Below are 12739 nucleotides of genomic sequence, written 5' to 3'. Positions count from 1 at the left end.
GAACTTGCCCCCTGCAGGTTCATTCATATATAAACGAACATATGAAGAAGGCTATGCATACCTACAAGTGTGCAATACACTGATATACTTGGCCCCACTCACATATTCTTTTGCAGGTGGGTCAAAGCCCCCCCCCCATAAATCTCTCAAGCAATAAGATGTCTGAGAGACAGAATGTTAACAGGGGGAGCTTTTACCATAATTGTATCCACATACTAGAGAAGGTTGATCTGTTGAATTTCTGCCTGCCACACAGCTGTTAAAGCCACAAGAACCCCGCTCTCCCTTGGTGCCTACCCTAAACCATGCAAATGGACTCAAGTTTCACAAGTTGTAAGCTACTTATGCTACGGTACTGCTTTCATCAATTTATCTGAGACCGGCAATTTATCTGAGACCAGGCATGGTATCTTACATAGGTGGTGGTGCAAAGGGAGATGAAAAGACACCCACGATTTATAGCAAGCAAGGCTCAGATGCCCATTCTTGGATCAAATCAAGATTAAACTGTTACAAAGCATATTACAAAAGCATTGTTGTAGTTCTTATTTATACCTCATAACGGCATTGCTGTAATTATCAGCGGAGGCCAGATGAACATTCTCTTTCTTTATTTTAACAGAAAGGAATGGAGTCTTTGATGTGAATGCCCATTTTAGTATTCATACAAGCAGCACAACCCATGTAAAAGGATCTCTCTACTTTTCTGCCAAGGGTGTGGAAGCATTTAAGAGTCCCCTCTGCCCACGTTGCTGCTGTGATTGACAATCCCACACAGCAGCAGTTCCCTAAAAACAAGAAACTGAGTAATAGCTGTGGGCTATACTTGAAGTTTGTTGTATACAGATCACCTGCCCCAGCAATGTTGTACAGTATGGCTGTATTGGGCTTCATTCTAGAACTGATGTCAGCCTTGCTTTCTTAACCACAATACCCTGCTGCAACATGGATGATGTACTATAATGCTAGATTTAATTTTTGTTTGCTGGGGTTTATTTATGTTTACAAACTGTGGAGGGAGAATAACTTTTTTTTTGCATGAAATTAAACCTCTGTTAGGAAGAATACAAACTCTGTTGCTACCTTTTGGTTTTCAGTGGACATCGAGTCAGCTACGCTAAAATCATGGATTTTTCTTAGTTATCTTCTTTAGACAGTAGTCTCTTCCATAGCAGAGGAGGTGAAAAGAAAATGGCTTCGGAATGACCCACAAAGTCCATTCTCCAAATGTCTGGAAAAAGTCATTCCTGGGTCATTTTGAGGCCATTTTCTGGTCTTCTGTTAGGTTTGTGTACTTTTTCTCTAATACTTGTCAATCACAGCTATGATGGCACTCATTCGACGGGCAGGAGCAGGTGCATATGTCTGAAAGCAATTGCTTCAAATGGCGGCTGCTTGTTAACTTTTATGTTCTGCACAGGCTAGAAACTTCCTTTTAAAAAGAAAAAGAAACATCTTCGAGTGTGGGGCTCCTCGCAGCCGTGTGTGTGTAGACCAGCCAGCAACACTTTGTACATATTAACCTTGGATTAGTGGAAATTATATCCAGTGAATTGATGGCTAGGGGTTATCTAATAGTATAATTTATGCAGTTTAACTGAAATTTAACATTGGGAAATACATTCCCATTTTAAACCCTTAGCTTCCTAATCAGTTTCTGCTACCTTACAAGTATAAAATCAGTGTGTTGGGTGGATGGCCTTGTCTCCTGTCTTGATGGGACCCTTCATTGCTGATTTCCTGAAACTTGTTATTCAGAGCAAAGTACACATGCTGTAAAGTTATTTCCTGCCAAGTGTTAACCGAGCTAAGTTATTGCCTTGGCAAAGCTTGTTTTTATTGTGTTTCTAGGCAAGCAATTCACCCACCAGGAAAATGAAGCCAAACCTCCCTTCCCAAATAAGGCTGAGGTGTTCTGGAATGCAGAGCTAAATATGTTATCTAGCTTTGGCATTTCAATTATGAGAAAACTTTGGGCAACTCTGGAGTGATAGGTCTGCATTTTGCAACTCGCCCATCAGGCTGTCAGTGAAACTTTGCCGGTTCCAAAAAGACGAATGCGCAGTGAGCTGCCCATTAGAGTAGCCTTTTAATTTTAGGGCTCCCAAAGGACTTTAAGATGACAATAATTGTCTTTCCTGCATTCCACCATGGATTGCCCAATCCCCCTTGCTGCTGCTAAATTCACTGTATTCCTCTCCACTTGGCAGGTCGCAGGAGCAATGATTTACACGGGGGAAGGAGGTGTATAGGGATAAGTCTAGCAGTCACACTCCCTTTAGCAATAGCTGTAGTATATAGTCTTCCAGTACTCAAATTACAGTGTATTTTTTTTTAATTGTGTGATTTCTTGACCAGATGGTACTCTTCTTGTTCTTCAACAGCTGTGTGAAAAAAGTTGTGCTAGTGTCAGTAACTCCTGTCAGAGCCCGAACTGACTAGTGGACTCATCCTTTTGAGAGAGGAGGATAAACTTGAACCCTTCTTCTTGACATGCTTATTTTCTACATGCTTTATGGGGAAAGTATTCAAATATAGAATCCCATTCCCAGGTGACTTAAATTTGTAGAACACAGGGAAAGCTCTACCGCTTGATCCTGCTTGCTATATAAACTGGCCTTTACTAAACTCAATTTTACTTACTTATTTAAACAATCCATATACTGTTTAACTACAGTGTCTCCAAGCAGATTGCAAGGATGGAATACAAAAAAAACCCACAAATCAGTTAAAACTATAAATTAAACTTCAGTTTAAATATCTGCCGAAATAATAATAATAACAAAAATCTGTAGGTGCCATTAAGTTCAGTAAGGATGGCACCTGTCTGTCCTCAAGTGGAAGGGACTTCTATAAAACTGGGACCACAGTACTGGACAGCCATGGGGGAACCATTAACAGGGACTGCCCCCCAAAGACCTCCGTGATCAGGCAGGGCTATAACGGATTAGGTGACCCTCAAGGCATCTTCAGGGTCTTGTAAATTAATACAAGAACCTTCCTGGGAACCTGGCCTGGTAGGATATGGGCTGCCTGTGCAAACTTTTGAGCACCAGAGGTACGTACTGGTGATCATCTGTCCCTATCAGCAGTCTAGCCACAGCTTTTTTCACCTGCTGTGATCAAGTCTTGAGGTTACCAGTGCATGGTTCCCTGTGGCCAGATTACCCCTGTCCCAAGAACAGGTTTATTGGCTGCAGCTGGTAAAAAGCATTCCTAGCCCCTAAGGCCACCTTGAGCTTCCAGTGACAAAGATGGATCCAGGAGCACCCCCAAAACTCCCAACCTGTTCTTTCAGAGGGATCGCAGCCCTATCCAGAACAGGTAACAGGTCAGTCTCCAGGACACAGGAACAACCAATTCACAGGGCCTCTGTCTTCCCAGGGTTCAGGCTTGGCTTCCCTGCCCCCATTTGGATCCCACCTTTTGTGATTTTCTCACCTAAAAACAAAAAAAGCAACTGATCCTTGAGCTTCTTTTATCAGGGAGACCAACTCTCACCAAGTGTGCCCCAGGTAGCAGAGTCTGCAGTTTTGCTATTTGAAGGCTGCTAGTCTGCCTTTCCGGCCCTAGAGTGCCCATCTCATGAAGTGATGAACCACACTAGAGCTTTCTTATTTCTCTCCACCACCACCCCATGCCCTACCTACCGCCACATAACAGAATGATGGGAAGACAGCAGTCCCACAAGAATTTATCACACGGTGTCTGGAATTGCATTTGCAGGTGGTTTAGATGAGCCTTGATGTTATGTAAGATTAAGAGCAGCACTAACACATTTGCCATGGAAAAAAAGAACAGCGCAGCAAACGTTTAGATCATAACAGCTCTTAGATAGCATCAGTTAAATTTCTGTCCCTTCGTATGTGTGGGGCAGCTGTGGGGTCAGGTAGCTTCAGCTAATGCAAAATGCTACAGCTAGACTAGTGCTGGGAGCAAACTACTGTCAACACTTGACACCCGTGTTCAAAAGACCTGCATGGTTTCTCATCTGCTGCTGTGCCAGGTTCAGGGTTTCTGTACTGGTGTCCAAAGCCCTGAACAACTTAGACCCAGGGTACCTCAATGAATGTCTTAACCTGTATGTCCTAGGCCAACCCCTTAGATAATCTGGGAGAGTAGTATTAGTGGTCCCCTACGTACCAGAAGCTTGAGTCATGTCAGTGGGGAGTAATGTCTTCAGCGCTATGGGCCTCACTCTGTGGAACTCTCTCCCATTAGAAATCAGGCAGGCACCGTACCTGCAATGTTTCAGGCAGTTTTATTTCAGGAGGCCTTTGCACCACGGACGCAAGTTCTGTTTTGTTCTGCGATGTTTTAAGTTGTGTTTCTAAATGTTACTTACGGTGTGTTTTTAATTTTTTGTAAGCTGCTTTGAAACCCAGATGGGGTGAAAAGCAGGATATATTTTTAAAAATAACATGAGCAAAAACTGTACAGTGACCTCTAAAGCGGGTAAAGTTGTGTCTTGTTTTCTTTTCTTTTCAATATTTGTGTAGTCACCATCAACCTCACCACAGCCTGAGTTTAGCCACTGCAAAATGAAGGCTTCACCCTTGCGTCGCTCTGCTTCCTTGACCCTGATCAGATGCAATCATGTAGCCTCTGCAAAAGCCACAAGCCCTGTAAAGGCTACCAGTCCACCTGTCTCCCTCCAGCGCTGGCGGCCCACAATACCCCTATCATCTATTGGGCTCCATTCTTTTGTAAGTGTAGTCAATCTTCCATCTCTTCTCTGCGGCAGGCGCCCTCAACATTTAGGCTTAATGGCGGGTCTCTTTGGCTCTGAATTCCCTTAGGACTTTTTCCAGTAGACGAAGCATACTGTCTTAAATCCTCATCAGCAGACAAATAGCATTAGGAACGTCTACTCCCCCCCCCCCCAAGATTTTCCCCATCTTCCATCTGGTTTCTCTTATCTCATTGGTGCTTCGTTGGGTCTGCTAATTCTTAGTTCTGTGCCAAATCTGCTCCTATCACATCTGATTGAAAGTGTCTCTGCTTTTTTCCAGGGCCCAGTGCTCTGCGCGCTTTGCAATACTCTCCAGCTCTTCCTGATCTAAATCTTTCATCAGAGATGTACAATATGGCTTAAATGTTGTATTGGCATCGCTGATTGTTTACATTTGCAGTAAATATATGTATATTCTGGTTAATTGTAAAAATCATCCAATATGATCTTGATCTTGGGTTGATCTTGTTCCTTTCTTTTGTAAAAACAGGCATTTGAATTATACCAATGAACAAATATTTTTCTGCAACTTAAACAAAAGGTGCTTATCTTGTTTTCAAATTTCCCTTGTCTTTTTATGACTGTATTAAACTGCATTGTGTGTTCAAATTCTAATCTTTTTTACTTCTAGTTTGGGAGAGGCCTAGCTACCAGGAAGAGAGTCTGAACACTGTCTCTGTGTGGTACTGACAACATGAATAGGTTTTTAAATTTCTATTAAGATGCTAACCTTTGGCTTAAAATAGAGAGCTCGTATAAGCATTAAAATTTTGTATAAATAAAGTTGATGGGTGCTTATTGCTATTAAAGGTAAAGGTAAAGGTACCCCTGCCCAAACGGGCCAGTCTTGCCAGACTCTGGGGTTTGTGCGCCCATCTCACATTTATTGGCCGGGGGCCAGCGCTGTCCGGAGACACTTCCGGGTCACGTGGCCAGCGTGACAATGCTGCTCTGGCGAGCCAGAGCCGCACACGGAACGCCGTTTACCTTCCCGCTGGTAAGCGGTACCTATTTATCTACTTGCCCCCGGGGGTGCTTTCGAACTGCTAGGTTGGCAGGCGCTGGGACCGAGCTATTATTATTATTATTATTATTATTATTGCTATTACTTCCATATTAAAAAGTTAATATACAGACACTGACCTACATAAAGCTAAAAATACCCTACTCTGGATAAATATGTTATGCTGTAACAGTTGGTTTGATGGAGGATGTAAAATATCTCATAACCAACTCAGTAGCAGACTTTTGGATAAATGAAAAGAGCAGTGATCTGAACTGATTAAGATGTATTGTAAAGAGTAAACAAATAATGGACCACATAGACTCTTCTTTTAAAATCATCAAAGAAGGCAGTTGTCAAGAGATAGGCAATACTTTCAGAAATTGAATTAAACCAGACCCAAATTCTCATAACAAGAAGTGGGATAAGGGAATGCATCAGTCTTACTCTTTCTATACAACAGAAACTCCTCTTTGGAACTGTGCATAGACTACTAAGTGCTTACTTCTAAAAAATCAATATGTCAGAGGTATCTTTCAGCTCAAAGATTAAGCAGGATATACAAGAGCAATAGCACTCCACAGCATCTTGACCAAACGAGATGGAGGCAGGATGGAGAAGGATGTTCATTCATTGTGGAAACTTTTCCTTTGGCTGCATTCTAGTACCCATCCATGTAGTTTGTTGGAAAGCTTGCTAAATCTGTAAGACACTGAATACTTTAGCACCAGGAACCTTTAACAGTGGACAGTGAATGGTCTTCTGTGATCAGCTGGAAGCACAATTATAACTGGCGGAGCCCCCACAATCCTGTCTTTGTTACATTTAAAGATGTCCGCAGGAACCTGGGAACTCTGTTCAAACAGGGTTTGCATTCTTTGCATCTACATGATACAGCCATGGTGTGAATGAATCGATTTATTTCAGTCACTGGCCAAAGTGCAGCCATGGTGTCACTCTGAAATGAAAAAGTGCAGCAGCCGATCACCGCTACAAAGGTTTGTCTAGGTGAAATGTCAGTTTGAACACATCAACTTTTTTGCATCTCTGTGCAAACTCATTGCCGTGAGTGAACACTTGCTGGAGGGGAGAACAGGAGAGTCACAGGGAAGGCATGAGAATATAGTGGTTTGGAATTTGTCATTACGATTCTTAGGAATAACTGAGTGGGCAAGTGCCATCAGTTCTAGAGAAAATGGCTGCTATAGAAGCATTCATTGTCTAGTTAGAAACTGCTGTTTTTGCCCACACCGACACTAACTTCTGGAAAAGCTGGTAGAGATATACGTTTCATCTTCACACAGCCTTCAGGCCTGCTTTGTGTTAACGTATTTGTATACCTTTTTCTGAAAGTGACATGAATGTGGGACTGAATATCTGTGACAATGAAAATTTAAGATCTGAAGGCGACCTGGAACTAAGAAATACTTTTGAATGTCCTCTAAGACTAAAACTGATAGGGTCTAGAAGAAACCTCTGCAAGTCCCCAATGTGATCCTTCATCAAAGTCACAAAGGTTACATGCCCCTGTGTAAGTAATACAGTGTGGTGCCTTGGGTTACATACGCTTCAGGTTACAGACGCTTCAGGTTACAGACTCTGCTAACCCAGAAATAGTATCTCGGGTTAAGAACTTTGCTTCAGGATGAGAACAGAAATTGTGTGGCGGCAGTGCAAGGCCCCATTAGTTAAAGTGGTTCTTCAGGTTAAGAACAGTTTCAGGTTAAGAATGGACCTCCGGAACGAATTAAGTTCTTAACCCAAGGTACCACTGTACAGAATTTGAGTGCTAAGTACATGGCAAACTGTTTTGAGTCTTGAGGCACAACTGACCCCAATATAATATTGACTTGTGGGAGAAACATCTTGAGACTATACTCCTGACAACATCCCCCTATTTTTCCACAGTGGAAGTCGCTACAGTCTCAAAATTACAAGTTTGTTATAAGATTGGCAATTATAAGTGGCCATGGGTGAAAAATCAGCCAGACCATGTTTCATATCCATGCTTTTTCCACTTAACATTCAAAGCAGGCATGGATATATCAATCACACAGATACCAATCAGTGAGTCATGTGAGATTTTCTGTGCATTTCCTGCACACTTTGTGCAACTTTGTAAGCCACTAGTGCACCTCCCCTTTAGTTGTGTCTTCCTCCCCCACAAAAAGAAAGTTGCAAACTATAAATTTGCACCTCTTTGCAGAAAAAGGTGTCCCATCCTTTTATGTTTTTTATTCTCATCTTAACACTTTCACAACTCTTACACAAATCTTTCATCTCTACAGGGAGCTGCTGTTCCAATCTAGAAATGAATGTCTCTAGCTTGGACACTAGTGCCATTATATCTGCAAATGACACTGTCATAACATTACATTAGGTTTGTAGTGTTCTTAGCGTGTGCCGTCGGCGTGTTGTTGCAAAAGCTATGTACTAACCCAGAGTTTTTGGCACTGAAATGCTTCTTGCATCAATGAGAACACTTGGAATACCTTTTGGCAGAAATATGAGACTTCTAAAAAATGAAGTTAATTTTAACCAGCTTCTGGAGCTGTTGCCACGAAGAACAGTGTATTTTGGATGTCTGTTAGACCAATACTGTGTGCATAGGTGGAATTAAATTACCGTGATATATTTGCTTCGGTTGACTTACACAGCCATTCTGTGTTTCTAATTCTTAAACTGTCATACTGGCTATTTTGTTAAAATCGGATTATCATTATTCTATACCACCCTTCATCCAAAGATCACAGGGCAGTTTACAATATAAAAACTTCATTTTCGCTTTTGTTTTGCATGGGGGTGGGGGTGGGGCTGCAGATCAATAGCATTTTGTAAACTGTGTGGCTACAAAATGCCCAATAAATAGCCATGGTCAATTTTATTATTTGTTTAGAAATATTTGCACCCCACTAATGCACCAAAGGGCTCACAAAAGTGGCTTACTAAAAATCTCACAGTAAATCTCACATTTTAAGTCTAGTACTGGGATCAGAAACAACATGGTTCCCTGTGGTGCCAGGATTATTCAAGTACCGTTTCGTATCACCATCCTCTGTTTTTCCTGGTATTGTCCTGTGGCCGTTGCCTGATAACCAGCCCAGCAAAGCGGACACTGTGTTTTTGTTAGGAAAGGACCATTTCAGTATGAAATTATGTATACAGACTCAAAACACAAGAGTTTACAGTGCAATCTTATGCCTTAGCTGTAGACCTCACTGTGTTCAGTGGGACTTGCATCTGTCAGGTGTGTGTGAAAGGGAGAGGGCATACTTTTGTCTAGTGTGAATATTTATATATTAGCCCAAATTTCAAGTGTGTGTATGTGTTAAAGTACATTTTTTGTAGGTACAGTAGTGGCCAAAGTACCATCTTCACCCTCCATTCCTTTGAGACAGGTCTCTTCTCTCTCCAGTGCCAAAGTTCTCAAATGAGAGGTGCCAGAGGTCAAGCCTGGACAGAACCAAAACCAACCCTAGAAGCGAGTTCAGTCTAGAGGAACAGTGTGCTTTTCTTTATTTAGAAGCCCATGTCTTTTATACTTCACATGTATTGTTCAAACCGGGTTCATAGGTTGAGCCCTGGCTTGGGTGAAGTTCTTCCCAGCTGGGCAGAGCAGAGTTTCAGCTCCAACTAATGTCTTGCATGCATGTTGTATTCTCTCGCAGGCACCCAGTATAGATGAAAAAGTAGATCTTCACTTCATCGCATTAGTAAACATTGATGGCAGTCTCTACGAGTTGGGTAAGAGCAATCCTTCTCTTTCAAAACGGATCATATTATCATCTACTTAATGCTTAATTTTTGATATTTTTACCTTGGGTGTATAGCTTGCCTGCCAAGAATGAATAGTGATTATAAGATCGTCCAGTAAAGAATTCTCAGTCAAGTAATTATGTTCTGCCTTTCAAGAACCACAGTTAAGAGGAATGGAAGAATATTGGAACAGCTAGTTTTGAAAGGGGAAAGCTGTTAACCTGATGAGCAGGCCTCCGTTTTAGTTCATAATTTGTTTCTGATTTTTTTAATGTATGAGTTGGTAATGGTTTTTCCCCTGCCTTGAATATGCCATTGATTTAGAGTGACCTTTTGAAGATGTATGTTGTCTTCCATGAGCCTGTATAAAGTGAAGTCATAGGAAACTTGCAATTGCAAACCTTGCATGTGAAAAAGGCTGTGGATTCAGTCCCCAGAATATCTGATCAAACAATCTCTAGTAACAGGGTTAAGAAGAGGCAGTTGCCTAAGACCTCAGAACTTCTAATACTCATTAGTATTGTTTCCTTAGTATAACTTCTTTGATTTGAATCCATAGCACCAAAACTGTAAATCCAAAGTTTCCTAAGATCTCCTCTTATTGTACTGTCCTTTTGTGCCTTATTTAGTCTGTTCAGATTGTTTGCTTTTTGAATCCTGGAAGACCACCTAAACACAAAACACTTACGCTTTGCCACAAAAGTATGCTATTTATATTTATAGATAACAATTTACCAGAATAGACCAGGGAATAGAATAAAAAAAAACTTAGCTTGCAAACTGTGTGTGGTCAGCTCTAGGTCTGTGGAACACAACCAAGAATGTGCATTGCGGAACTGCCTCTTGGAGCGCTGCGTATATAGAAGTCAACCATTGCAGTAAACACATCGAAAATGTCTAAAGCACATACCTCATATGAAAATAATTTAGGGATTTGTCTGTGATGGAATAAAAATAGCTACCAAACTAAATGAATTTACACAAGAAACTGAAAACTGGGAATGGAAGACGAAGTCTTTCCCGGCATATTTAATGGAAGCTGAGAAGTTGGCTTCATGAATTTGGTTGTCTATGTTGGATAGCTTTAAAAAGTAATTGCCATGGAGGATCGGCCAGTTACTATTAATCAGGTAGTTAAATTGTGCCTCCATACTTAATGGCAGTGAATGTCTGAATTTCTAAAATCAAGCATAGAAGGGCTTTTGCCTTTGGGTCCTGTTTGAACTTGGAGTCATGTGTCTGGGCCCTAATGGTGGCAATGGGAAGCTAGTCTGCAGGGGATCTTGATTCATTTTATAGTAAGTTAGCATGAAAAACCCAGTAGCTTTCCATTTGCTTTGATCTGTAAGACAAGAGTTGTTCCGCCTGGCCTTTAGCTTGGAGCCAATTTGATTCCCTCTCTTTCTTTTTTCTTTTCCTTCTCCTCCTGCGAGGAGGCTACACTTCAATATTTTAATGTTGTATTTTAATTTTGTTTTTAAGTTGTAATCATTCAACTTGTTTTTATTATAGCTTGTAAGCCGCTCTGAGCCCGGCCTTGGCTGGGGAGGGCGGGGTATAAATAAAAATTATTATTATTATTATTATTCATCTGTGTACATGTTTATAAAGGAAGAACTAGAGCAATGCCCAACTCTCAAAACCAACTCTGTCAGTGGAATTGGTATATGCTGTTAATACATAGTCATTCACATTTTTGTTCCAACAAGCTTTTGCAGCTGGATGAATAGGTCTCTGCCATAGTTCATAGAATCATGGAATTGTAGAGCTGGAAGAGACCCTGAAGATCATCTAGTCCAAACCCCTGCAAGGCAGGAATTTGTAGCTATCCCAGATGTCCATTTTCTGTTGTTTCTAAACTCCCTGTTTTGTTTATGGGGTTTTTTTGTACAGTTTTGTAACTTTTTTTAGCAGGGCTTATTGCATGTCATACATTGCCTTGGGACATATGTTGTGGAAGGTGATTAAATAATGATGATGATGATGATTTTAAACCTTGGCTACTCGTACAAATTTATAGTACTTAATTTTTCCTAGCCCTGTTATTTCATTGTACGTATAGTGGGGAAAATATCAAAGGATTAGATGACCTTAAAACTTGTTTTATGGGATCACATGAGGTGTAGTAGTTGCCCCATGAGGAAGATTGCCGTGTCAAATTTACTACTTAATGCTTTCTACATAAATTCTTAAGAATTTTCTTTCTGTGTTTTCCAACAGATGGACGGAAGCCTTTCCCAATAAACCATGGGCAATCTAGTGACGACACTTTTTTAGAGGTAGGAATGTTGTTTCATATCAGCAGACTTTGACACTTCTTATAGCAGAGCTGTTGTGGGTGGTATGAAGTATTTACTATGTTATTTTGTGAAACTGCTGTTGTAGAATATAGTACAAACTTAGATGAACTTCAGATTGCCAGCACTGCTAGAAGCTGGGCATACTGAATATTGTTTTCTGTATTATCTTTTCTGTATTGTTTCTGTATTATCTTTATGATCAGTCTTCTGATCAGTCAAAATTCCTGGTAAACAAATGCAGAACTGTTCTCACCACTCCGAATATTAGTTAGGCAATGACTGATCAATTTCAGTTGTGTTTGTTTTGCAAAATAGATGACACATCCTTATCCTTTCTTTCCTCTTACTAGGATGCGGTAGAAGTATGCAAGAAATTCATGGAACGCGATCCAGATGAATTAAGGTTCAATGCAATTGCTCTAGCAGCTGCCTAAATTATTCTTGCACAAGGACAGAAACTGCCTAATGTATTGTAACAGAATAATGCTTTTGCCATAAATCAATGATTGAGTTTTTGATACCATGCAAATAACATGTTGATGTGGATTAAACTTCAAATTTGTCCTTTATCTCGTGTAGCCTGTTTCTTCTAGAGTATTTTGAATGATTGCATGAATGCATTCCAGGAGAGCAGCTGTGTTAGTAGCACAACATAATGAAAAGCGCAATGGACCCAGTTCACAGGTTTTGTGTTTTTTTTTACTGAGAGCAAGCAATCCTGATCATCCTCATACATAGCACAGCAAAATTCATCTGATGCTGTCTAATTTGGCTACCTTGGATGTGGCCCATAGCAGTTTCTCTGATTGCAGCAGCCAGAGAAAGCTTCACCACTATAAAGGAAATTGCTGCAGGCACAATGCGGTTCTCAACATGAACGTGCAACAAAAGAAAGGTCAAGACAACTCCTGTTTGCAGAGCAACTGATCTGGTCTTACGGGTTATTGC

General features: G+C 40.9%; 1 protein-coding gene across 3 annotated transcripts in view; it reads left to right on the top strand.

Moving 5' to 3' along the window:
• Nucleotides 1-12360, top strand: part of UCHL3 (ubiquitin C-terminal hydrolase L3) — a 30051-nt gene extending 17691 nt beyond the window's left edge. For 2 of the 3 annotated variants that reach the window (XM_082221434.1, XM_082221435.1), the window contains 4 exons: nucleotides 4500-4706; nucleotides 9404-9479; nucleotides 11712-11770; nucleotides 12142-12360. In XM_082221434.1, the coding sequence (XP_082077560.1) occupies nucleotides 4500-4706; nucleotides 9404-9479; nucleotides 11712-11770; nucleotides 12142-12225 (426 nt within the window). In that variant the 3' untranslated portion in view covers nucleotides 12226-12360. The remainder of the gene's footprint in view (nucleotides 1-4499; nucleotides 4707-9403; nucleotides 9480-11711; nucleotides 11771-12141) is intronic. The other variant, XM_082221436.1, reaches the window with a different exon arrangement.
• Nucleotides 12361-12739: the final 379 nt, after the last annotated feature.

Source organism: Podarcis vaucheri, assembly GCF_965113315.1.
Source record: "Podarcis vaucheri genome assembly, chromosome: 4".
NCBI lineage: Eukaryota > Metazoa > Chordata > Lepidosauria > Squamata > Lacertidae > Podarcis > Podarcis vaucheri.
The sequence above is the reverse complement of the archived record's forward strand: the minus strand, read 5'-3'. Positions and strand labels throughout refer to the sequence as shown.